At 43.5% G+C, this 23,076-nt stretch overlaps 1 protein-coding gene across 3 annotated transcripts in view; it reads left to right on the forward strand.

Moving 5' to 3' along the window:
• Positions 1-23,076, forward strand: part of KBTBD12 (kelch repeat and BTB domain containing 12) — a 67,934-nt gene that overhangs the window by 18,373 nt on the left and 26,485 nt on the right. For all 3 annotated transcript variants that reach the window (XM_074957650.1, XM_074957652.1, XM_074957651.1), the window contains one exon: positions 13,469-13,666. In XM_074957650.1, coding sequence (XP_074813751.1) covers positions 13,469-13,666 — 198 coding nt within the window. The remainder of the gene's footprint in view (positions 1-13,468; positions 13,667-23,076) is intronic.

Consider the following 23,076-nt stretch of genomic DNA (forward strand, 5'->3'; position numbering starts at 1 on the left):
ACTGCTAAAGGATCCCCCTCCAGCCTAAGAGGGGGATCCACAGGACCGGGACACCAAATAAATCCGGGGGACAATTAATGAAATAACAGAGACAGGAGTGTGGTCAAAGGGTCAAATGAAGGGAACCAGACGGGGACACTGAAGGGAAGAGGTGGTAGGGAAGAAGGAGTCTCCTGCGGCAGGCCTAGGAAAAAGCCAACTCCCAAGCAGATGGGCTGGAGATAGGTTGGGATTAAGGATGCAGCCTGGGGAGAATCAGACTGGGGGAAGGAATCCAGGGAACAAGCCTAGAGGGTCAGCAGCTTGGTAGGAGCAGAGCCTCTTCAGGAGAAAGTCTGGAGGCTCAGCATCCTACAAGAGTGGAGAGTAGCCTATGAGGGGCAGAAGGCCCTTTTGTTTTATATTTTCTTTGGACTGGAGACTGCTACTTGACAGAGCCTGTGGCAGGACAGTGGTTGGGACTAGGAGGGGAACAGATAGTGTCACTGCTGCAGTATGTCACAGCGGGTCACAAAGGGGTATCAGGATGCTGTGCTGCCACAGACCTTTAGTTTTGTTACTAAAAATAAGCAAATGGGATTAAAGGCACAGAGGCCAGAATCTGATCTCTCATAAAACAGTGTAAATTGGAAGTAACTCCACTGAAGCGAGTAGAGTTACTTGGAATTTACATTGGCATTAACTGAGATCAAAATCTGCTCCAGGGAGCAGTTCTCTTGAGAAAGACAATGCTATGTTTCCAGTCACACTGCTGACCATATTTGCACTTCTGTTAAAATTGGCATTTTGTAGGCTGGTGCTGGCAGTGACCACCTTGCTTACAAGACAGTTTCTTCTGGTAAAATAATAATAATAAAAAAAAATCCTACAGAAAGAAAACAAAAGACAGATTTCTGGACACATTGTGCCTTTAAATACACTGCAGAAACTCTGTTATGTCACCAGAATTACTGCAGATTTACACCAACGCAACTGAGGGCACAATTGCACTTAAAATTCCTAACAGTAACCATCTGAGAGTCCTGTGTAAAAGATTGCAAACCATTTTTCCTCTCCAAGCTGCAAAAGAATTCTAATATTAAAACAGGTTGGTAACAGCCTGGTAGTCACTGGTATGGGTGTTTCATTCTGCTAGTGTCACAAATGGTCTCATCTCTGGCACTAGGCTTCCACATGCCAACTAGAATTAAAACCTTGCACAAAAAATACACGCCATGGTTTATTCACAGTGACAAGTGTGTGTTACCTTGTGAATTCTCAGATTGTTGGGCTACAAAAATGGATACACTTCTCCTTATAAAGACAATTGTGATGGTGTCCTCGCTAGGCAGACAGACAACTCGTGACAGTAGAAAGAACAAGTTGAAAGCTTTCTTAATCTGGTTGCCGAAGCTCTTGGTCATGCAGATGACATCCATGAGAGAATGAGAGTGGAAACAACCAGGGCTGATGTGGACAGGCCAAAGAATAATAACTGTCATGGGGAATGGTTAAAATCCATGGCCAGCTGCTCAAAGGCATGGATCCTCAGGACATTACATTGTTTCACAGGGAATGTCAAGCACTGTGGGAGGCTAAAAAAAGACTGACAATGCCAATTTGTTCCAAAAGCCAGATTCTGAAGACTTTCTGAGGGACTCCCTGTATACTGTGTCCCCCCGCGATACTATGCATTATGGCTGCCATTCCAGAGAAGCTATGCAGACTTGTTAAATCTGCAGCCAATTTGCAGATTATGGTGTAATTTCAGTAGAGCTGGCAAAGGGAAGTGTAACTTTACCTCCCTGTGTTGCTAAGTTACTGTGACCTGGGGAGAGAGTTACTCTAGTGGAGGTGAGGTAGTGTTCTTCCCTCTACCCTCGGTGAGGATTCCAGATGATGGGTATGGCTTTAATTCCCACCAGGGCTCTATACAAGCTCTGCTTTTGGGAGCATCTGAGGAGGCACTGAACAAACCTACTGTGCAGAGACTCTGAACATGCTTCTCTCCCTCCCAGTGCTACCCTCTTCTCAGGCTGCACTTATGGTATCTGATGTAAATGTAGTTGTGGCCTTTGTGTGGAAGAACATTGTCTCCGTGGGTTCCCTGAGAGCTGCATGCATCTTAGAGGGTCCACTGGTTTGTGGAACAAACCTCACCTCTCCCTCCCCCCCGCTTCCATAAGGGGAAAACCCTGTCTTCTTAATAGAATGATGAGAAGGAAACTCCATGAAAGAAAGCTCATGGAGATCCCTGCTGCCTGTGTGATTTAAATAAATAAATGGGAGAGAATATAGCCTCTCCTTGAATAAATGCTCAGCTCATAAGAATGGTATTGCAGAAAAGCTAGACTTAACTCCTTTCAAACAAAATTTAACACCTGCATCCAAACTAAATAAGATTTTGGGTTTTTTTGAAGCAGGGTCCGTGTTTTCCTGTATGTTTGAACAGCAACCAGCACCATGAGGCCCCAAGCAGGACTAGGGCCTCTGGGTGCTACTGGAATTCAAATAAATAACTAAAGAAATTAGCTAAGACCAATATGAAGCAAAAGGCATGCATGCCATATTTGCTTTGAGTAAATTGCCATAACATAATTTTTTATATTCGGATCCAGATTCTGCTCTCAGTTCCATGGTGTAACTCTGTAGTAACTCTGTTGACTTCAGTGGCGATACTCCAGACTTACACCATTCTAACTGAGATCAGTATCTGGCTTTAAGTCTTTCATGTGTTACTGTAGGCACAGAACATAGAATACACAGGCACTGCCCAAGAATATTCTCAGTCCAAATGAGAACTGAACATGCTGACCCTGGAGACTAACTACTCCAGATCCTTTGGTGTGAGAGAACCTGTGACAGAATATGGACAGTGCTTTATTTAAATTCCAAACTAGAAATACACGTGGATAACTACATAAGGCCTGATTCTGGTCACACACCAACTTTACACCTATGTAATTCTCCTTACTTAAATTAAGTTATTCCTGTGTTACACTGATGTAAGGGATATGAAAAACACTCATACTGTTTGAGTGATTGTATTGTTCACAGAACCTATACTATGTGTTTTTTATCAGCTGTTCTACTTAGAATTGGTTGTTGCAACAGATAATGTTCCTGGAGACTCTTATGCTATTTAAAGGGCATACATAATCCTTCCAAGTAAATGAACAGCCTTTCCTGAGGCTCAGAATCCTTTCTCCTATTCACCACATTCGACTGATCTTAGCTCTTTCTCTCCATATTTTCCCAGGAACATAACTATATTCGTTAGAAAGCTCAAGAAAGAGTGGTATTGTGTTCTTAATGACAGAGCCAATTGAGATACTTCTGGAAGAAAACCAGATGGGAAGGCTCTATTTAAGGTCATGCATTTTAATCTCTTGCTTAAAAATAAAAAAAGAAATCCTTTGCATCTGAGACTGTGAAAACTCATTACGACTGATGAGTAAATTAGAAAAAGACCTGCCAAATGCACCAGCTCATGCTAAAACACTTTCAAAAGAACTGCAGTCTTTGAAATATAGGTCAGTGGTAAGTGATATTGCATCAGCATAAAGGCATTAGTTCTGCATTGTTTTTATGTTATGTAATCCCTGTTTTTATAAATAAGAAAATATAGAAGGAATTAAATGAAAAATCCTGTTAGTAAGGACTTGGGAATCAAAGAATCTTTGTTTATCCTCCTTACTCTGGAATACCACCTCATTAAAACAGAGTTTTCCCTGAGCTCTTGCTGAGAGCTTCTCTTTAAAGTTTTAAGCAGTTAAATGAGGTTCAATTAAATTCTGAATGTCTCCCTCATAAAATACTTATTTGAATGTGGTACTCAGGGGTCTCTCTGGGAAGGAAGGTTTGTGTAGGAGGAAGTAGAAGGAGAAATTTTAACTTTCATGCTTCAGTATTAACTGTGCCTTTGAATAAATTATGGTGCTTCTAAAGTAAACATGTCTATTCATAAATACATTCTGGATTTCCTCTGAGTAGCAGATAATGGGCCCAATTCTGCCCTTGGTTACCCCTGTTCACGTCTGACTGTGGTAAGTGAGCTTGCATGGCAGTTGAACCAAGAGCAGAATTTGGCCTGATTCTGGCTATCAGAAGCTCCCCCATGTCATTGAGAGGCTACCAGCAGGTTGTAGGAGAAGCTGGAACTGAAATTGTGGCTTGTTGGCAACCGTTTGCTTTTCTCATGCCTGCTTCCAGTCAAGCTTTTCCTTCATGTTTTGCTACAAGACACGTTACGTCATCTGTTTTTTCTGCAATAGTAAAGAATGGCAGGTGGTTTTCAATTCCATCTCCGTAAGAGTCTGTCAGAGCTAGCATTATGGCTCCCTTATTTCTCCCTGAAACCAATTATGCAGCACTGGTTTACAGGGAATGAGAGAGCAATGCAAGTCCTAATACTCAGCTTGAGTGCTGTTAAAGAGTAATGATGGGAAATGTTACGTAAGGGTTTAGAGCTATTAAATCCATTGTGGATTCCAGAGATCAATTTAATAGTGAATTATTTTACAGAAAGAGAGGTAGCAAAGGAGCTTAGATTTAACTTGCTTATTGGTGAACCTGCTCTGTTTTTTCATCTTCATTTCTCTTTGATAAAAATTCAAACAAGGACTGAGAATACTTTACACTGCCTGTGTATTGTGATCAAAGGGCGTGAGAAGGTGGGGAAGTATTACAGTCCCCATTTGACAGAGCTTAGATGATCTGTAATTTCACCTGCATACATTTTTTTTGCACAACCAACTTGGGACCCCTCGGTGGCAAATACCCACCACACTCATGGAAGTTTGTGGGCTTTGTGGGTGCTCAGTTCTACCGAAAATCAAGACCCATGTGTCTCAAGTTGAGTATCAGTGAACTAAGGCACCCAAAATTAGTGGCCATTTTCGGAAATTTAGGCTTCAGTAGCATGGCTGAGGTAATATAACCCATGTCTCTTGATGCCGAGGTCGGTATCAGACCCAACCCCCACTCCCGCACAAAAGGGATATATTTATGGGTATTTTAAGGCTCTAATCACCATTCCAATTAAGCCCTAGCACAGGGGAGTACTACTAGTTACTTCCATCCCTCCCCCACCATCTCAACAGAGATACCCACCCAAAATCCTGAATACTGAATTTTACCATGAGTTTAAGTTTACCCATCTTTTCATACCACTGTTCCCTTTACCATTTCCTGTTTAGTTATTGTGATGGATGTGACTCAAATCCCATTTAGTCTCACTGTGTAAGAATAAGGGAGGGGGAGGGGAAGAGAGTTGTCCTAAAGTGAAACAATATTCTTTGCCTTCAGCCAATCAACAACGTGTGGGTATATGTAAGGCACAGCACTGTATCTCATTGAAATTCTGAGGATGTACCGATCACATCACCTACCCTGCATCGTCTTCTTTCATCAAAAGCCTTGTCTTGTAATCCTGATTTCTTAATAAAGACTAGGTATTGTATTTATATATTTATTTTACTAATGGAGCCTCAGGTTAAATTTAAAGTCCATTAGAACTGCTGCTTGCAGAGTGCCCTTGAAAGTGTGTTTGATTGCAGAACCATCCAAGCATGATAGGGAAAGCTCTGAAGCATTAACGGCTTTGGGAACACAAAGGTGGCTTTGCCGACTTATTTTAGTCCCACAGTGGCATCTGAACTGTCTCCTGGGGAAAGAAAATAACATAAAGAGTCTATATGTTGAAATGGTGTGTTTGCAAGGGACAGTGCTCTGGAATTAAATCCTCTTTTGTGACAGATGTGAAAATGACAGGCAGAGAAGTGTTCAAAACTCCCAGAGTGAAATCCACCTCTCCCTGCACAAAGGTCAAGTAATCGGGCTTTGCGCAGAGAACAAAGCTGGGTGGTGGTGGAAAGAGATTGAATTCACCCACTCTGTTAATGGCAAAAGTCCACAGGGAGGTGGGGCAGGGGAAGGGGAAAACAATGCAGACCTTCTAGCTGCCGTTCCAGACTATAGGCTGAAACAACAGTTGCTGCTCCTTCACACACCATATACAGGAGTTTTGGGTCAGTGGAGCCATTTATTTTTCATGGCACCTCTCCACAGCTCTAGGTAGTTTAAGATCTGCACAATTAAAAGGGTAAAAGTCCAGAATAGAGAGGCATGCCCCCATCATCTCCATTGTCCTGCCAGAACATTTGGCAGGACAGCTGCCTCCCCCAATCAGCTACCACATCAATCTCTTCTGTTTTTTCTGGATGCTTCCCGAGGCTTTTCACACTATTCCCATCTTGTGTGGATTAAGCTTCAGACAGTTCTCCCTCATCCACTTCCCAGTCTCAGCCAAACACCAAGTCAGTTACTTAACTGCTGCAGCCAGGTCAAATGAGGTAGAAATGCAGCCTGAAGGTACCACAGCAGTCCACATGTTCTGACTAACCCTCTTGACGACTTCGTAAACTCATTGTACAGGAAGGGCAATAAGGTAGAACCCTCTGGACTGGAGTGTGAGCAGTTGCAATATACAGTAGATTCTGACAAAGAAAAGTTTCTTCATTTCCAACTATCTCCAACCAGGCCTCCACTCAAGGGCCAATTTGAGTTTCCTTCACTGTAAGGAATTTCTGCATTGTGGATAAAAGTTGAAAGGACGGGCTTTAATTGTCAGCCTCTGCGGAACAGAATCTGTGTCTTCTTTCTTGGAGTATAGGCAAGTCATGCCTACTGAGATCCTGGAGACAGTGCAGGAGCTTTGAGTTGCTACCTGCAAGTGTATGGCTAAGCAACTCTAGCAGTATCTGGAGTTTGCAGATTCCTTTGCATTATCTGCTAGCTTATTTCAGTGTTAGCATTATCTTAAAAGAGAAGCATAAAGCCATTCTCCTCTGGGTCTGATTCCTCATTGCTTAGAATACCCTTTTAGAAGCTTGAAAATTATATTTTATTCCCATCTGATTTTTTTTCTCATTTTCTGTTTGCCAAGCATTGATTTTTGTCTGTCTTGAATGAAGCTGAAATTGGATTTCTCTGTAATGGCTTGGTAAGGTACACATAAAAACTTAGACATTTCATATCTAGAGGACTTTTCCCATCTGATTATAACTACTTTTAGACAGGTCAAATTTAAGGCCTAAACTGGTTGATGGCAGTTTATTTAATTTTTTTAATATACTAGTGTTTAGTTTAGGCTTTGAAAGTGACTGGTGATAGACCATTAAAGTTTATTTCTTTAATAATTATACAAGGAAAATGTTTCAGTCTTCTCTCCCAGGGTTGCCACCATGAGTTCCTGTATTTGGTGAAGTTTTGGATTTTCTACTAAAGCAGATCACTGGCATGTTACACACATGGTGCTGATTGAATTCTATTCTGGTTCAGTGTAAATTGTCCTTTTCATTCCTTCCAAAATTGCAGTGCCCATGATTATTGCATTTTTTATTGTAGTTACAGAATTCACAAGATGATTAAAAGAACGGTAATAATGTTCCTTAGAAAGTTCCAGAGGTGGCTCTCCCCGTGAGGCACTTGGGACAATACCATGTTCACAAAAGCTAGGCAACTAATCAGAGTCAAATAAACTTACTGCCATCCCCACCCACTGCTATTCACAGCTTTAATTTAAACAACAAAGATCTTCCATCCTTCAGATGAAGGATCCACGTAGGAGCAGATACTTCTGCACCCTACACTGTTACTCGCATTCCACCAGCGGATACCGTAGAAGCAGTGCTTTTGGGAGGCCACTGGATTAAACAGCCTGGCTGTCATATTAAAGGACCAAGGGGTACTTTAAAGGTACCCTTGAGAAACAAAAACATGGTCAGCTAAGGAAGATACAGTGTCCCACCTTTATAGGTTAAGACCAGCATCTTAAATCCTGCTAGGAACCATTAAAGAGTCAGGGCCGAGTACTGTGCACCAGTTTGGTATGCTCTTGGTATGAAGCACCATTTAATAAGAGTGCAGAATTCAGCTGTCCAAACTTTCATTGCCAAATAGTCTTAAGGCATAGCTCCATTGAAATGGGATTATAACGAAGGCATGGATAACTGTAGAAGGTGTGAATTGAAGGAGCAGGTTGCTTTTTTCTCACCAGGAACAGATAGAAAAGAGCAGTTTTGATCACAGCTGCCACCTGTGCCTCTTGGAATAGCTTAGGATCTAATATGACCTCCAACTGCAAACCTGTGCAAGAGGCAGCATGTGCTCTTCCTTGGTCGATCAATAGGATTGATGGAACCACTGCCATTTTTTCTGGATACTTATCCATCCTGTCCACAGTATCTCCACTGTGTGTAGGTTGAGTTTTGGTCAGCTCACCCTCATCCAACCCGCCACTTGCAGCCGAACACTGAGTAAATTACAGACCCTCCACAGCTGCCGGTCCAGTCTGTTGGCTGAAATAGCAGTTACTGCCCCTCCACACACCCTGTGCCGGAGTTGTGGGCCACTGGAACCACATCACGTATATTTTCTAGCACCTTTACACAGCTCTAGGCAGTTTGATATGCACAATCAAAAGGGTAAAAGACCAGAATAAAGAGATCTTGCCCCATTATATCAATGCTCTCCTGCCAGATTGCTCTGCAGAACAACAGCCTCCCCCAAACAGCTACCACTTCCCATCTCTGCCACTTTTTCTGGATGCCTCACCAACCTATCCACATTATCTCCATCTTGTGTGTGGATCAGCTTCAGACATCTTGCCCTCAATCAACCCCCAGGCCCAGCCAAACTCTGAATCAATTGCACAACTGCCCCAACCAGGTCAGGTAAAGTAGAAATGAGCATCCTCAGCTACCTGAAAGCACCGCAGCTCCCAGATTTGTGGCCAGTTAGAATGAACCCACTGACCCTTGATGATGGGAGGGAGATTTCTCATTGGCTTTACTGGGCTTTGGATCAGGCCCTAGGCTCCCAAACTCCTGTATCAGTTCACTGCTGTGAACTCAAGGTAAAAGTGGGGATGGGTGGTCTCCTCTTTGGTTGCTCTAAAATACTGATCAGGAATAGCGAGATGTGCCTAGGGCATTATAGCCCCCGCCTTTACAGAGCCCCTCACAAATGCCTTTGGAGATGGTACAAAAGGTTAAAAATAGGGCTGGCAAACTATTGAAAAAATTAATCACAATTAACGATGCGATTAATCGCACTGTTAAACACTAATAGAATACCATTTATTTAAATATTTTTGGGTGTTTTCTACATTTTCAAATATATTGATTTCAATTACAACACAAAATACAAAGTGTACAGTGCTCACTTTATATTTATTTTTATTACAAATATTTGCACTGTAAAAAACAAAAAAAATAGTATTTTTCAATTCACCTAATACAAGTACTGTAGTACAATCTCTTTATCATGAAAGTTGAACTTGCAAATGTAGAATTATGTACAAAAAAAATAACTGCATTCAAAAATAAAACAATGTTAAACTTTAGAGCCTACAAGTCCACTCAGTCCTACTTCAGCCAATTGCTCAGACAAACAAGTTTGTTTACATTTGCGGAGATAATGCTGCCTGCTTCTTGTTTACAATGTCACCTGAAAGTGAAAACAGACGTTCGCATGGCACTGTTGTAACCGGCGTCGCAAGATATTTACGTGCCAGATGTGCTAAAGATTCATATGTCCCTTCATGCTTCAGCCACCATTCCAGAGGACATGCGTCCATGCTGATGACGGGTTCTGCTCGATAATGATCCAAAGCGGAGCAGACTGATGCATGTTCATTTTCATCATCTGAGTCAGATGCCACCAGCAGAAGATTAATTTTCTTTTTTGCTGGTTTGGGTTCTGTAGTGTCTGCATCTGAGTGTTGCTCTTTTAAGACTTCTGAAAGCATGCTCCACACCTTGTCCCTCTCAGATTTTGGAAGGCACTTCAGATTCTTAAACCTTGGGTCGAGTGCTGTAGCTATTTTTAGAAATCTCACATTGGTACTTTCTTCGCATTTTGTCAAATCTGCAGTGACAGTGTTTGTAAATCAAACATGTGCTGGTCATCATCCGAGACTGCTATACTATGAAATATACGGCAGAATGCAGGTAAAACAAAGCAGGGGACATACAATTCTCCCCCAAGGAGTTCAGTCACAAATTTAATTAACACACTATTTTTGTAACGAACATCATCAGCATGGAAGCATGTCCTCCGGAATGGTAGCTGAAGCATACGAATGTTAAGCATATCTGGCACGTAAATACCTTGCAATGCCGGCTGCAAAAGTGCCATGTGAACGTCTGTTCTCACTTTCAGGTGACATTGTAAATAAGGGTATGTCTATACTACCCGCCGGATCAGCGGGCAGCGATCGATCCAGCGGGGGTTGATTTATCGCGTCTAGTCTAGACGCGATAAATTGACCCCCGAGTGCTCTCCCGTCAACTCTTATACTTCACTGGCATGAGAGGCGCAGGTGGAGTCGACGGGAGGAGTGGCAGCAGTTGACTCACCGCAGTGAAGACACCGCGGTGAGTAGATCTAAGTATATTGACTTCAGCTATGTTATTCACGTAGCTGAAGTTGCGTAACTTAGATCGATTTCCCCCCACCCCCCCCAGGGTAGACCAGGCCTCAGAAGCAGGCAGCAGTATCTCCCATAAATGTAAACAAACTTGTTTGTCTTAGCGATTGGCTGAACAAGAAGTAGGACTGAATGGACTTGTAGGCTCTAAAGTTTTACATTGTTTTGTTTTTGAGTGCAATTATATAACAAAAAAAAATCTACATTTGTAAATTACACTTTCACAATAAAGAGATTGCACTACAGTACTTGTATGAGGTAAATTGAAAAATACTATTTTTTATAATTTATTATAATATTTATAATAAAAATTAATAATATAAAGTGAGCACTGTACACTTTGTATTCTGTGTTTGTAATAGAAATCAATATATTTGAAAATGTAGAAAAACATCCACAAATATTTAATACATTTCAATTGGTATTCTATTGTTTAACAGTGCAATTAATCGCAGTTAATTTTTTTGAGTTAATGGCATGAGTTAACTGTGATTAATCAACAGCCCGAGTTAAAAACAATCCCAATGAAGAGGCAGATAAAAAAACATTGCCTACTGTAGGCTCCTTTCACTGACTGGCCATTTTAAATGACACCATTTTAGGGGCAAAGTTTCAAAAGGCCCCTCCCAAAAACTGCGCTAGCAATATTTGCAGCCATACCCTTTAAAATGTAAGCGAGTAATTAAGTGCAGAAGCATCCATTTTGGTCTCATAAACTTGTGGGGTCCTGAATGGGCATGTGTATTTGGAGGCCCGTTGGAAATCTGGCCATTAATTTGGAAATTGCATGAATATTGCTGTCATTTTATATTTAAAAGTGGGCACATGCACACATGCACACACAAAAGAGCTGCTTTAGCATGGAGATGCCATCAATGCTCATTATAGGGTATTGTATCGAGTGGCACAGATGCAGAACCTGCTGGAGTACATCAGCATATTAATCCTTGAGATCTAAAGGCTGTGAATTCAAAACCCAGAGCTGCTCACTGGAAAATATTTAGAGACACAGTGCCTGCCGTACAATTTCAGTGTGCAAACATTGCACACTGAAGATGGAGTGAGGATGGGGAGATACTGGTGCTGAATGTTGCAATATGTTCCAAGAAATGAAAACCAGGAGCAGTTTTTTGAAGGCCCAGCTATTCTAAAAACAGAATCCAGACATCCTAATTAAGTCTCAACTAGTAGGGCTTGTTTTAATTCACAAGAAAAACAAGAATTAAAATTCAACTGCTGCTACTGCCCTCACAATGCATTATGTGTTTCCATTTGGAATGTGGTCTGAGAACAGAATTTGAAAGGAATATAAAACCCTACATATTTACCCATTTGAACCATTATGGGACTAGTTTCAGAGTAGTAGCCGTGTTAGTCTGTATCAGCAAAAACAAGGAGGAGTCCTTGTGGCACTTTAGTGACTAACAAATTTATTTGGGCATAAGCTTTCGTGGGCTAGAACCCACTTCATCAGATGCATGGAGTGGAAAATACAGGAGCAGGTATAAATGCATGAAAAGATGTGAGTTGCCTTACCACTGTGAGGTCAGTCTAATGAGACAAATCAATTAACAGCAGGATACCGAGGGAGGAAAAATAACTTTTGAAGTGGTAATGAGAGTGGCCCATTTCAGACAGTTGACAAGAAGGTGTGAGTAACAGTAGGGGGAAATTAGTACTGGGGAAATTAGGTTTAGGTTTTTTAATGACCCAACCACTCCCAGTCTTTATTCAGGCCTAATCTGATGGTGTCCAGTTTGCAAATTAATCCCAGTTCTGCAGTTTCACGTTGGAGTCTGTTTTTGAAGTTTTTTTGTTGAAGAATTGCCACTTTTAGGTCTGTTATTGAGTGACCAGGGAGATTGAAGTGTTCTCCTACTGGTTTTTGAATGTTATGAGATTAGTCTTTCTTGAGTCTCTACACAGACTGAGACTAAAGAAAACTGGGTTCTAATCTTGAATCTGACACTGACTGGTTATATGACCTTGGCCAAATCACTTAATTGATGTCTGTTTCCTCATCTATAAAATTGATTTTGTAACACCTGCCTCTCAGAGGTGTTCTGAAGTTTAATCAGTTAGCATATGTAAATTATTTACAGCAATTTGAGATCCTCTGGTAGAAGGTGCAAATAACAAAATTTATATGAAATATCTCTATTTTTAAGTATCTATCTGAAAACTTGCATTGATGTATCTGATACTTACTATGCATTTCACTGAAATACAGTGGTATCCCGTAAGGATCAGTTTGGTCAGGTTTTGTTTTGACTTACAACTGAATGATCACTATATCCAGAGCCATAAAGCAGTGAATTTTCAAGATCAGATGCATACAGACATTCAAAGTCACTATCTCATATGTATACAGCACGTTTTACCAGGCATCTTAAGACCCGGGTGATAGGTCAGACAGATATTAACTGTCTTTAACTGACATTCCTGCAAACTGGACAGCTATTTTATCTGCAGCCAGTTTGCCCTTACAAAGGGATGATACTCTTTCCTACCTTTTGCAAAATCCAAATGATTCTTGATTAGTGAGAGTGAAGGGCAAACCCACTGACACCAAATTACTTTTGGAAAGCAATTTTTGATCCTTATAACTGAGTGATCATGTGATCTGGCTACTACCAACAAACAACAAGTAACTACAGTCAAATTCTTCTGTGTAATTAAAAAAAAAAAAGGGAGGTCGAGTACCTTGGCATTTTGCAAAAGTGCCTCTTGCCCTTCCTGCCATATCTAGGTGAGAATGGAGCTCCTTTGGGGCAGCCGTGAACTCTGTAGTAAAGGGGCGTGGCTTTTAATTTGAAAGCCTCTTATTACCAAGCTTCTGGAGATGAAGAGAGAAAATCTATGAGGAGAAAAACTGAGAGCATGTAAATAAAAAATAACCCCATAAGGACAAGAAAGCAGCCAGTTTCAGTGGCACTCTGGGACTGCCGTATTTCTGTCTTGGTGTCCTGTGTATTTGATATATATCTTTCTCTGCAGGAGGAATTGGCTGCTTGGGTCGAGACAGGGGACAGGCACGGCAATGTCTTGATGCAGTGGAGATTTATAACCCTGATGGGGATTTTTGGAGAGATGGGCCTCCGATGCCTTCTCCTCTCCTCAGCTTACGAACCAACTCCACTAGTGCAGGCTCGGTGGAAGGGAAGCTATATCTCTGCGGAGGATTTCATGGAGCAGGTATTGAATACATCTGAAAGGAGTTTGATGTTTCTTCCACAATTTAAGCTTTACCATTCCATCACACATACAGTCACTGAAGGGATGACTGAGTAGCCTAATCATCAGGTTTAAAATACCGAAGTTCCCCAGCCCCATAGAGTTGCACCTAGCAGAGTTGATTCAGCCATTTGTATTTCTGATTCCTAATGTCAATATAAATTGAGTACCATGCTGTTTACTTGCTTTCAGACTTTTGGCTGAAACACATAAGGTGTTTCAGATTCCAAGATTCTGATCTCTGCTACACCTGTGAAAATCAAACTCCACTAACTTCAGTAGGGTGATTCCAGATTTACATCAGTGTACCTGAGATCAGAGTCTGCCCCTAAGTTTCTATGTTAGGCACACTAAAAAGTTTTGGATATTTTTCTAAGAGTAAGGCTTTGTCCTGAGTCAAAATTTCTATTCAGCATAGCTACCTGGCCTTCATTACCACAGTATTTGAGCACCTCATTTCCTGCCCCCCTTTCCATCCTATGGCTGGAGAGATATTAATGGGCTACTTCACCTTGAATGGTACTTTGAAATATGTGTTAACTACTTATGCTAAACAATCTGCTCCACCTTGTATTTAGCTGTGACACTCCGGGAGCTTGTCCACACGTACAGCGCTGCAGCTGTGCAGCTGCGCCGCTGTAGCGCTTTGGTGAAGATGCTACTACACTGATTGGGAGAGCTTCTCCCGCGGTGTAGTAATCCACCTCCACGAGAGGCAGTAGTTATGTCGACGGGAGAAGCTCATATGTTTCCCAGACCTGAAGAAGAGCTCTGTGGAGCTCAAAAGCTTGTTTTCTAAGAAGGCCTTTGCACAGCACCCCTGTGAGGTAGGAAAGTACTGCTATTCCCCTTTTACAAGCAGAGAAATGGGCTTGTCCAATATCATAGAATCATAGAACTGGAAGGGACCTCGAGAGGTCATCTAGTCCAGTCCCCTGCACTCAAGGCAGGACTAGGTATTATCTAGACCATCCCTGACAGGTGTTTGTCCAACCTGCTCTTAAAAATCCACAATGATGGAGATTCCACAACCTCCCTAGGCAATTTATTCCAGTGCTTAACCACTCTGACAGTTAGGAAGTTTCTCCTAATGTCCAACCTAAACCGCCCTTGCTGCAATTTAAGCCCATTGCTTCTTGTCCTGTCCTCAGAGGTTAAGAAGAACAATTTTTCTCCCTCCTCCTTGTAACAACCTTTTATGTACTTGAAAACTGTTATCATGTCCCCTCAGTCTTCTCTTCTCCAGACTAAAAAAACCAAATTTTTTCAATCTTCCCTCATAGGTCATGTTTTGTAGACCTTTAATCATTTTTGTTGCTCTTCTCTGGACTTTCTCCAGTTTGTCCACATCTTTCCTGAAATGTGGCGCCCAGAACTGGACACAATACTCCAGTTGAGGCGTAATCAACGCGGAGTAGAGCGGAAGAATTACTTCTCGTGTCTTGCTTACAATACTCCTGCTAATACATCCCAGAATGATGTTTGCTTTTTTTGCAACAGCGTTACACTGTTGACTCATATTTAGCTTGAGATCCACTATGACCCCCAGATCCCTTTCCACAGTACTCCTTCCTAGGCAGTCATTTCCCATTTTGTATGTGCATAACTGATCGTTCCTTCCTAAGTGGAGTACTTTGCATTTGTCCTTATTGAATTTCATCCTGTTTACTTCAGACCATTTCTCCAGTTTGTCCTGATCATTTTGAATTTTAATCCTGTCCTCCAAAGCACTTGCAACACCTCCCAGCTTGGTATCCTCCACAAACTTTATAAGTGTACTCTCTACTTTCCCACTCACAATATCACGTAGTGAGTCTGGGACAGAGCAGGAAACTGAACTCAGGTCTGCTGTATTCCAAGCTAGCATCGTAACGTTTTGGACCATCCTTTCCCGCTAAGGTTTACGTCTTTGCACTCAGTGTGCTGGCATCTGCCCTCCATATCATAGGTTACTGCACTGTATACAGAATCTTTGTAAAACACTTTGGGATGAAAATCACGTATATAAAACTACACTTTTATTATCTGCATGCATGCACATAAAATATGCACACACAAAACCTCCTGAGATAGCACCAGCTGCCCCATATCTTTTTTTAGGAGAAAGTGGATAGGCAAACATATTCTCCCGCACTGAGCGTCATGTCAGGCTAACTGTCTTCACATGGTATCACTATGAGACATGTATCCTTCACATGGCAATGACTCCTGTTGCTTTGAATTTCATATACATTTTACTTGTGCAGTAAACTCTCCTTTAAAGCTGCCTGTCTAGTTGAATGATAATGCTGTTTTGTCACATAGGTTTCTAACTCACCTTCTTTCCCATTACCACTGTGAGGGGAAAAAAGGTTATGTATTGTGACAGGGTCAGGCCAGATAGCTACAGGATAGTGATTAATAATAAGTAGGTCCCTTTTCCCTGGGTAAGTTAACAGGGAAGGTCTTTTTTTTTTTTTTTTTTATTGAAACAGAAAAAAATTTTATTGTGACAATTACAAGAATTATCAAAAACCAAATCAAAGTATGCAACAAAACAACGCAAACAGAAGGTATAACACAGCAGCTTTCAGGAGGGAGAAGTGTTCAGGCTAGCCTGGGCCCAGAGCGGGGGGCTTGGTCTTCCACCCTCCTGAGTTACCTGGTGGCCTAGATAACAGGGAAGGTCCCAGAACAATCAGGAACTTGCTGGAAACAATTAAAGCAGACAGGCTGACTAGAACACCTGCAGCCAATCAAGAAGCTGCCACAATCAGTTAAGACAGGCAGGCAAATCAGGGCACCTGGGTTTAAAAAGGAGCTCACTTCAGTTTGTGGTGTGTGTGCGAGGAGCTGGGAGCAAGAAGCTGAGAGTGAGAAGGCGTACTACTAGAAGACTGAGAAATACAAGCATTATCAGAGATCAGGAGGAAGGTCCTGTGGTGAGAATAAAGAAGGCGTTGGGAGGAGGCCATGGGGAAGTAGCCCAGGGAGTTGTAGCTGTCACGCAGCTGTTACAGGAGCCTCTGTGGACAGCTGCACTCCACAGGGCCCTGGGCAGGAACCTGGAGTAGAGGACGGGCCCGTGTTCCCTCCATCACCCCCAACTCCCTACTTGATACCGGAGGAGTTGACCTGGACTGTGGGTTCCACCAGAGGGGAAGGTCTCTGGCCTGTTCCCTGATCCACTAGGTGGATCAGCAGAGACTGTGGGGATTGTTCTTCCTTTTCCCCATGCTGGCCAGTGATGAGGCTAACTGAGTGAACGGCAGATTTGAGCCACGAAAGTGGCCAAACTGAGGGCTGCTGTGAACCTCTGAGGCGAGCAAATCCGCCAATAAGTGCAGGACCCACCAAGACAGAGGAGGAACTTTGTCACAGTATGAATATTAACAGGCATATTTTGTGTCATCTTTGAGCCAAGAATTTTGTGACCTCAAAGCACTAGTGGTTATGACACATCATTGTGTTTCCATGGCAAACATTGTGCTATCATGTTTTACTAGTTTCTCACAGCAACATTCGGATTCAAAAACAAAAAGCCTAAACCAACTAAGTGCAAATTTCAAAAGACTGATCAGATGCAACAGTAAATGAAGCAATTACATTCATCATGACTAACTGTTTAGTATGAAACTTTCTGAATAAGGGCACTATGGTAGCTTCAAAGACATCAAAAACACCCAGTCTGAACACCATCACACTTTGGCACTGAGTCATATGTAAAGGGTGCTGGTACTGGGATTAGAAAAGGGAGAGAAGGAGGAGTCAGAGTGTGTGTCTGAAAGTCCCCAGGTGGATTTCAAGATGGTGAAAATCTTAGAATCATAGGGTTAGAAGGGACCACAAGGGTCATGTGGTCTAACCCCCTCCCAAGTTGCAGGATTTCTTGTGCACAGTCGCTAAACCATCCAAGAGAGAGATGGCTATCCAGCCTCCTTTTGAAAACCTCCAGTGAAGGAGCTTCCACTACCTCCCTAGATAGTCTGTTCCACTGTCCTACTGTTAGGAAGTTTTTCCTGAAATTTAATCTCAAGTGAAGTTTTGTGGGTGCATTAGATGGGAAGTCAGACTAGATGATCATAATTATCCCTTCAGGGTATGGATCTATGGACTATCAGAAGTTAGGTTTGAGTGGACGCTTTTTGATTTGCCCCTCTTGCAATCTTTCTGTTATGTGTTTGTACAATGCCAGCATAATGGGTCCCCACTAGTGCAAAATAAATAATGACATAACGTTCTTTTAATGTAGTTGGGGTTTTTTATTTAGATTGCAAATCCAGCACTTGGAAGTTAGTAAATGTCAGTTTTACAGTTGCCAGTACAACTTCCGTTCTGCCCTGAATGCACTAATGAGGCAGGGTCCCTGCAGGAAGAATAGGATGCAATCATGTCACTGAAAACTGCATCCCTAATGCCTGTGCATAAGGGGGCCAAAATACAGCTGCACCGACAACCGTCAATCCGGCGGTTTGGTTTTCTTACTTTCAAACACTTGACTTTGCAAATTAAATGATGTTCCTTTACATAGTGGTTTTTTTTTTGGGTGCAATTTCTGAGGTTTTCATTAAAGGAGAAAGGTAAAGCCAGATTTTATTATGCACAACTCTAGCAACCACCAATCACACATCATCAAGAGGGTTTGAACTCTAGGTCATCAGCATGATAGCACAGACATTGACCCCTCATACTGCAGGACTAACTGGCAGCAAAAGGCTATTATTCCAGAGGCAAAAATGGGCAGATGGGACCATGTGCTGGGCCCAGAGGTGTGGTTGGGGTAAGCCTGGTTCTCTCTCTTCTCTGCCATGTCCCCTGGACATTGTGGGAGCTCCTGCCCCATGTGGTGCCACTGAGGCAGGAGGAGGAATGAGCCCTGGTGCTATGTGTTGGGTTCGGGCTGGGGTGAGGACTGGGGTTGATGGAGGAAGCCTGGCTGGGCTCCCCTCACCCTCACGTAGCTGCTCCAGCAGCTCCCAAGCATTTCCAAAATAGTGTGTGCTGTTTCTGCTGCTTTGGAGCAGCCTGGGCGCAGCTCTCTAGAATATTCCTGTTTGGCTGCTATTTTGGCATTCTGGCAACGTTTTCCTCAGGCACACAATGGAGCAGGGCTGCCCAGAGGATTCAGGGGGCCTGGGGTCTTTGGCGGTGGGGGTCCTTCCGCTCCGGGTCTTCGGGGCACTTCGCTGAAAACTCTCCTGGGGGCCCCTGAAAACTCTCCTGGGGGCCCCTGCAGGGCCTGGGGCAAATTGCCCCACTTGCCCCCCCTCTGGGCGGCCCTGCAACGGAGAGAAAGGGGTCTGGTAATTTTCAGATGTTTATCACTCAGCCAAACCTAAACGGTATTTCACAGGACAAGCTCATGGCACATCTGTAACCTCAGCCGAATTTCAAAGGGCTGCTCGCTGCTGTGAACTCTTGAGGTGTCAGAGCTTCTCAAAAAAGGCCAAAAGCAATTTTTATAATGGAAGTTGTTAGGCAACCTAAATATCAAGGTTGCTACCAGCTCTCCCTATAATAATAAATCAGTCCAACCCCCACAGCCCTGATTCATCTTTGCTTGTACTTAAACCTAATCTGGATCCAGCCCAGGGCTCAGATTGCACCTCCTTAGTGAACTGGTATGGTTTGTTTTTGTTTTGTGTGTTTGGCTGGCTGCCATTTTGATTTTGCTCCTGTGCCCTTCACACTGCCTAGCTGACACTCAACAGCCATCTTGAGTTGTTATCGGCACCTCTGGAGAATCAGAGGCCAGAGGCACCACATGCAAACACACACCTGGGCTCAAAAGCACCAGCTGTCAACTACCTGAAGGCCCCAGACTTGAATGAGGAGAAAGTCAATACCGCACACTGGCTACTGCTCCTGCCACCAAGTCCCTGGGCTGCCACTGCTTTAAACTCCCGTGGTTGGGGGCTCCACTCATTGCCACTTCTCAAGCCTCTCAGCCTGCCTGAGAGAGTACAGCCAGAGTAGCAGTAACAGCCACCTCAGCAGCACGGGAGGAGCAACTGTACAGGCAACAATCCAAAGCCCCACGAAGGGGGAGTCAGTGGGCCTATTGAGCCCTGCTGAGAGTGAGCTGAACCCAGAAGAGCATGCCAAACAGTGCAGAGTGTGCAAGGGTGAGCTGAGCCCAAGATGTCTCCAAGACTCACCAAGGGTAAGCTGAGCCCTGGTAGGCCTCTGAACCCCAGGGATGGCATAATAGCATTTTATTTGGATGTTTCCTGTAGGGCAGGGTTTCATTTGTGGGTGGAGCTTTGGAAAGTACCACTTTTTTTCAGTTTGATCCTTGATCCAGATCTGGACCCTGGCTCATCTGTGTTGTCCTGCTGAGAGGCGCCATCTTCCCGTAATATTACTTCTGACAATGGCCATTCTAGGTATGTGAAAAACCATTTCTGTTCTGCTGAAATTCCAGTTTCAAATCTGCTTTAACTTGACTTGGGAAGCTTAATTCTGTAGCCATTAAAACAATGGTGTCCACATTAACTGGCTTGGTTCTCCTAAGAAGTGAACTAATATTAAGTCAGGAGGAATTATTAATCTATTTGTCTCTGACGCTCTGCTCCCCCAGGCATTCCAATGTCACAAATGCTATCTGTCAGCAATATTGCAGCCCCCAGCAAGATGCACAGAAATATGGTGTTTTAATTAATTAAAATCTTGTTGACAATTAATCTATAGTTTTGCAGACAATGACGATAAGTGCTGCTCTTAAAGTGAACATTCAGAATAATGCAATGGGCAATAGCCATCTCGTGTTCTACTAGATGTTTTGCTGAGCTACTGCCATAGCTGCGGATTTTAAACCAGCTTTTGTAGCTTCCTGCATAATGGTCTTGTTGATACATTTTATATTTCCTTTGCCTTTTTACATAAAATGAAACCCTAGCCCCTGCACAGGGTTGACAGCTATTAGTGTTTCGAGCTGTGTGTATGGCATAAGCAGTCACATTAGCATGCTTCACTGAAGGATGTGGCAAGCTCAAGTTAAGTTATTCAGCATTACATATTTATAAAATGCCTGCCAGTTGGGTTTCCTATTTCTTTCACTGATTCTGAAGATAAAAATGTTCATGGGTTAAAATCGTGGAGGGGGGTGTGTGTGGGGGTGTGTGTGTGTGCGTGCTTGTTAGAAGTGGGTTATTTGCTTTCACTCTAGGTTTGCCAAGGTGCAAATTTGTTGACCTTCACATGTTGTCAAGCTTATGTGCTTTCCTAGGCTTGGGGGAGGGATTGAATCGATCTGAGGAATTGGTAGAAGCTGTACTTTTGCTAGGGGTTTTTGTTTGCAGATATTGACCCAATTGTATAATTAATAGAGTTGTAGGAATAAATTCTGGGCATACATGCAGATATAATTTTTAAATTATTTTTAAAAATTAAATACTATTGTTTGCTAAGAGCACATGCCTAGGCTGTCACTCAAAACTACCCACCCTCATATGTCCTTGGCTGTTTTGCAAAACAAAAGGAAAACTACCTGAATTCAGCTATTAAAGGCCCTACCTCAAACACAGGGTCTGCTGCTATTGGTCCATCACATATAAAAGTCCCTCCGAACCTCATCAATTAACTCCACTTGATACTGAGCTAGGTGTATTTGAAGTGGCAGTTAACCCCTTCTCTACCTCAAATACAGTTCAGAGCAGTAATATATGTTTATACCAATGTTGTTACAATGAATTAAAGACGTAGCTAGTATGTTTGTGCACCACTGCCTTCTCCTGGATGAAATCAGAGATGCTTAACTGTGTGTCATAGGACCCATCCTGTTAATAACAACTGGAGATTCTCCTTTGGCTTAAGTGGTAGGGGAGTCTCTGATTTTGGAGCAGGAGGGCCTGAGTTACATCCTTGTAGTTATTATGAAGTTCCAAGTAGCCACGGCGTGCAGCATAGGGACACTCATGAACTCCTAGACAACCATGGAATTGTTACATTTATATACTGTGACAAAGTTCCTCTTCTACTTGGGTGGGTCTTGCACTTATTGGCAGATTTGCTCGCCTTGGAGCTTCACGGCAGCCCTCAGTTCGGCCGTTTTCATGAATCCACAGTCTAGGTCAACTCCTCCTGTGTCTGACCAGGAGTTGGGAGGTTTGGGGGGAACCTGGGCCCGCCCTCTACTCCGGGTTCCAGCCCAGGACCCTGTGGAATGCAGCTGTCTAGAGTGCCTCCTGGAACAGCTGTGCGACAGCTACAACTCCTTGGGCTACTTCCCAATGACCTCCTCCCAACACCTTCTTTATCCTCACCATAGGACCTTCCTCCTGGTGTCTGATAATGCTTGTACTCCTCAGTCCTCCAACAGTTGGCATTCTCACTCTCAGCTCCTAGCGCCTCTTGCTCCCAGCTCCTTACACGTACACCACAAACTGAAGTGAGCTCCTTTTTAAAACCCAGGTGCCCTGATTAGCCTGCCTTAATTGATTGTGGCAGCTTCTTGATTGGCTGCAGGTGTTCTAATCAGCCCGTCTGTCTTAATTGTCTCCAGAAGGTTCCTGATTGTTCTGGAACCTTCCCTGTTAGGAGACGGAATCGTTTCTTTGCTCGCTTCTGAGCTATCTGCTTTCCTTTCTTTCCTGAAGCCCCCTGGCCCAGATTCTTCACACTTTTCCTTTCGCTTAGTTTCCCCCCCCGCGTTTGGGCCGGACGCTTTGTTTTTTTGGTTTCGTTTTTTTCCGCTTTTCTGAGCTGCGTCAGTGTGCTGGCCGGTCGCCAGCACCCCCCCCAGACGCCTGCTTTTGGACTTTGCTTTTTGCTTAATTGAAACCCCCAGAGGAGGGGGGGAGGACTGCCGACCCGCTGTCCAGAGAGGGGAGTGGACGCCCCCAGACCCAGCCGTTTTGTTTTTTTGCCTGGACTTTTTTCTTATCACTACAACATTCCTAGCTGCCGAGAGCCTTGGGACAGAGCCAACAGCTGCAACAGATGCCAGAGGCCGGAGAACTCGCCCGAGCAGTTATAAATCATCGTGGAGAGAAGCCGTAAGACTGAGGGATTTCCTTTGAATTATACCCTCGGGGGGGGGGAGTTGACTGCGTTCCAGCTGCGTCTGTGGCGGCACAGGGGTGTAGCAGGGAGCTACCCCCAGATCCACCGGTGCCCCAACCCCCCCACCACTACTACGACTATCACGGCCCCCGCTGCCTCGTCCCTGCTGGCGATCTGCCATCTGCCTTCGGATCCAGCTGTTTGCTTTGGACTTTGCCTTTCGGACCGGACATAACAACCAACCAAACGAGACTCTTTGGACAATTGTGGTGGGTCGTCCTCCCTCCAACCCCCACCCCCCGGATTGTTTATCCCATAGTTTACCCCTACTACCGGACCCCGATTTTTGCCCCCCCCCCCTTCTTCCGGTGTCTCCCTGTCTCTCCCTG

Source organism: Natator depressus, chromosome 7 (genome assembly GCF_965152275.1).
Source record: "Natator depressus isolate rNatDep1 chromosome 7, rNatDep2.hap1, whole genome shotgun sequence".
Lineage (NCBI taxonomy): Eukaryota > Metazoa > Chordata > Testudines > Cheloniidae > Natator > Natator depressus.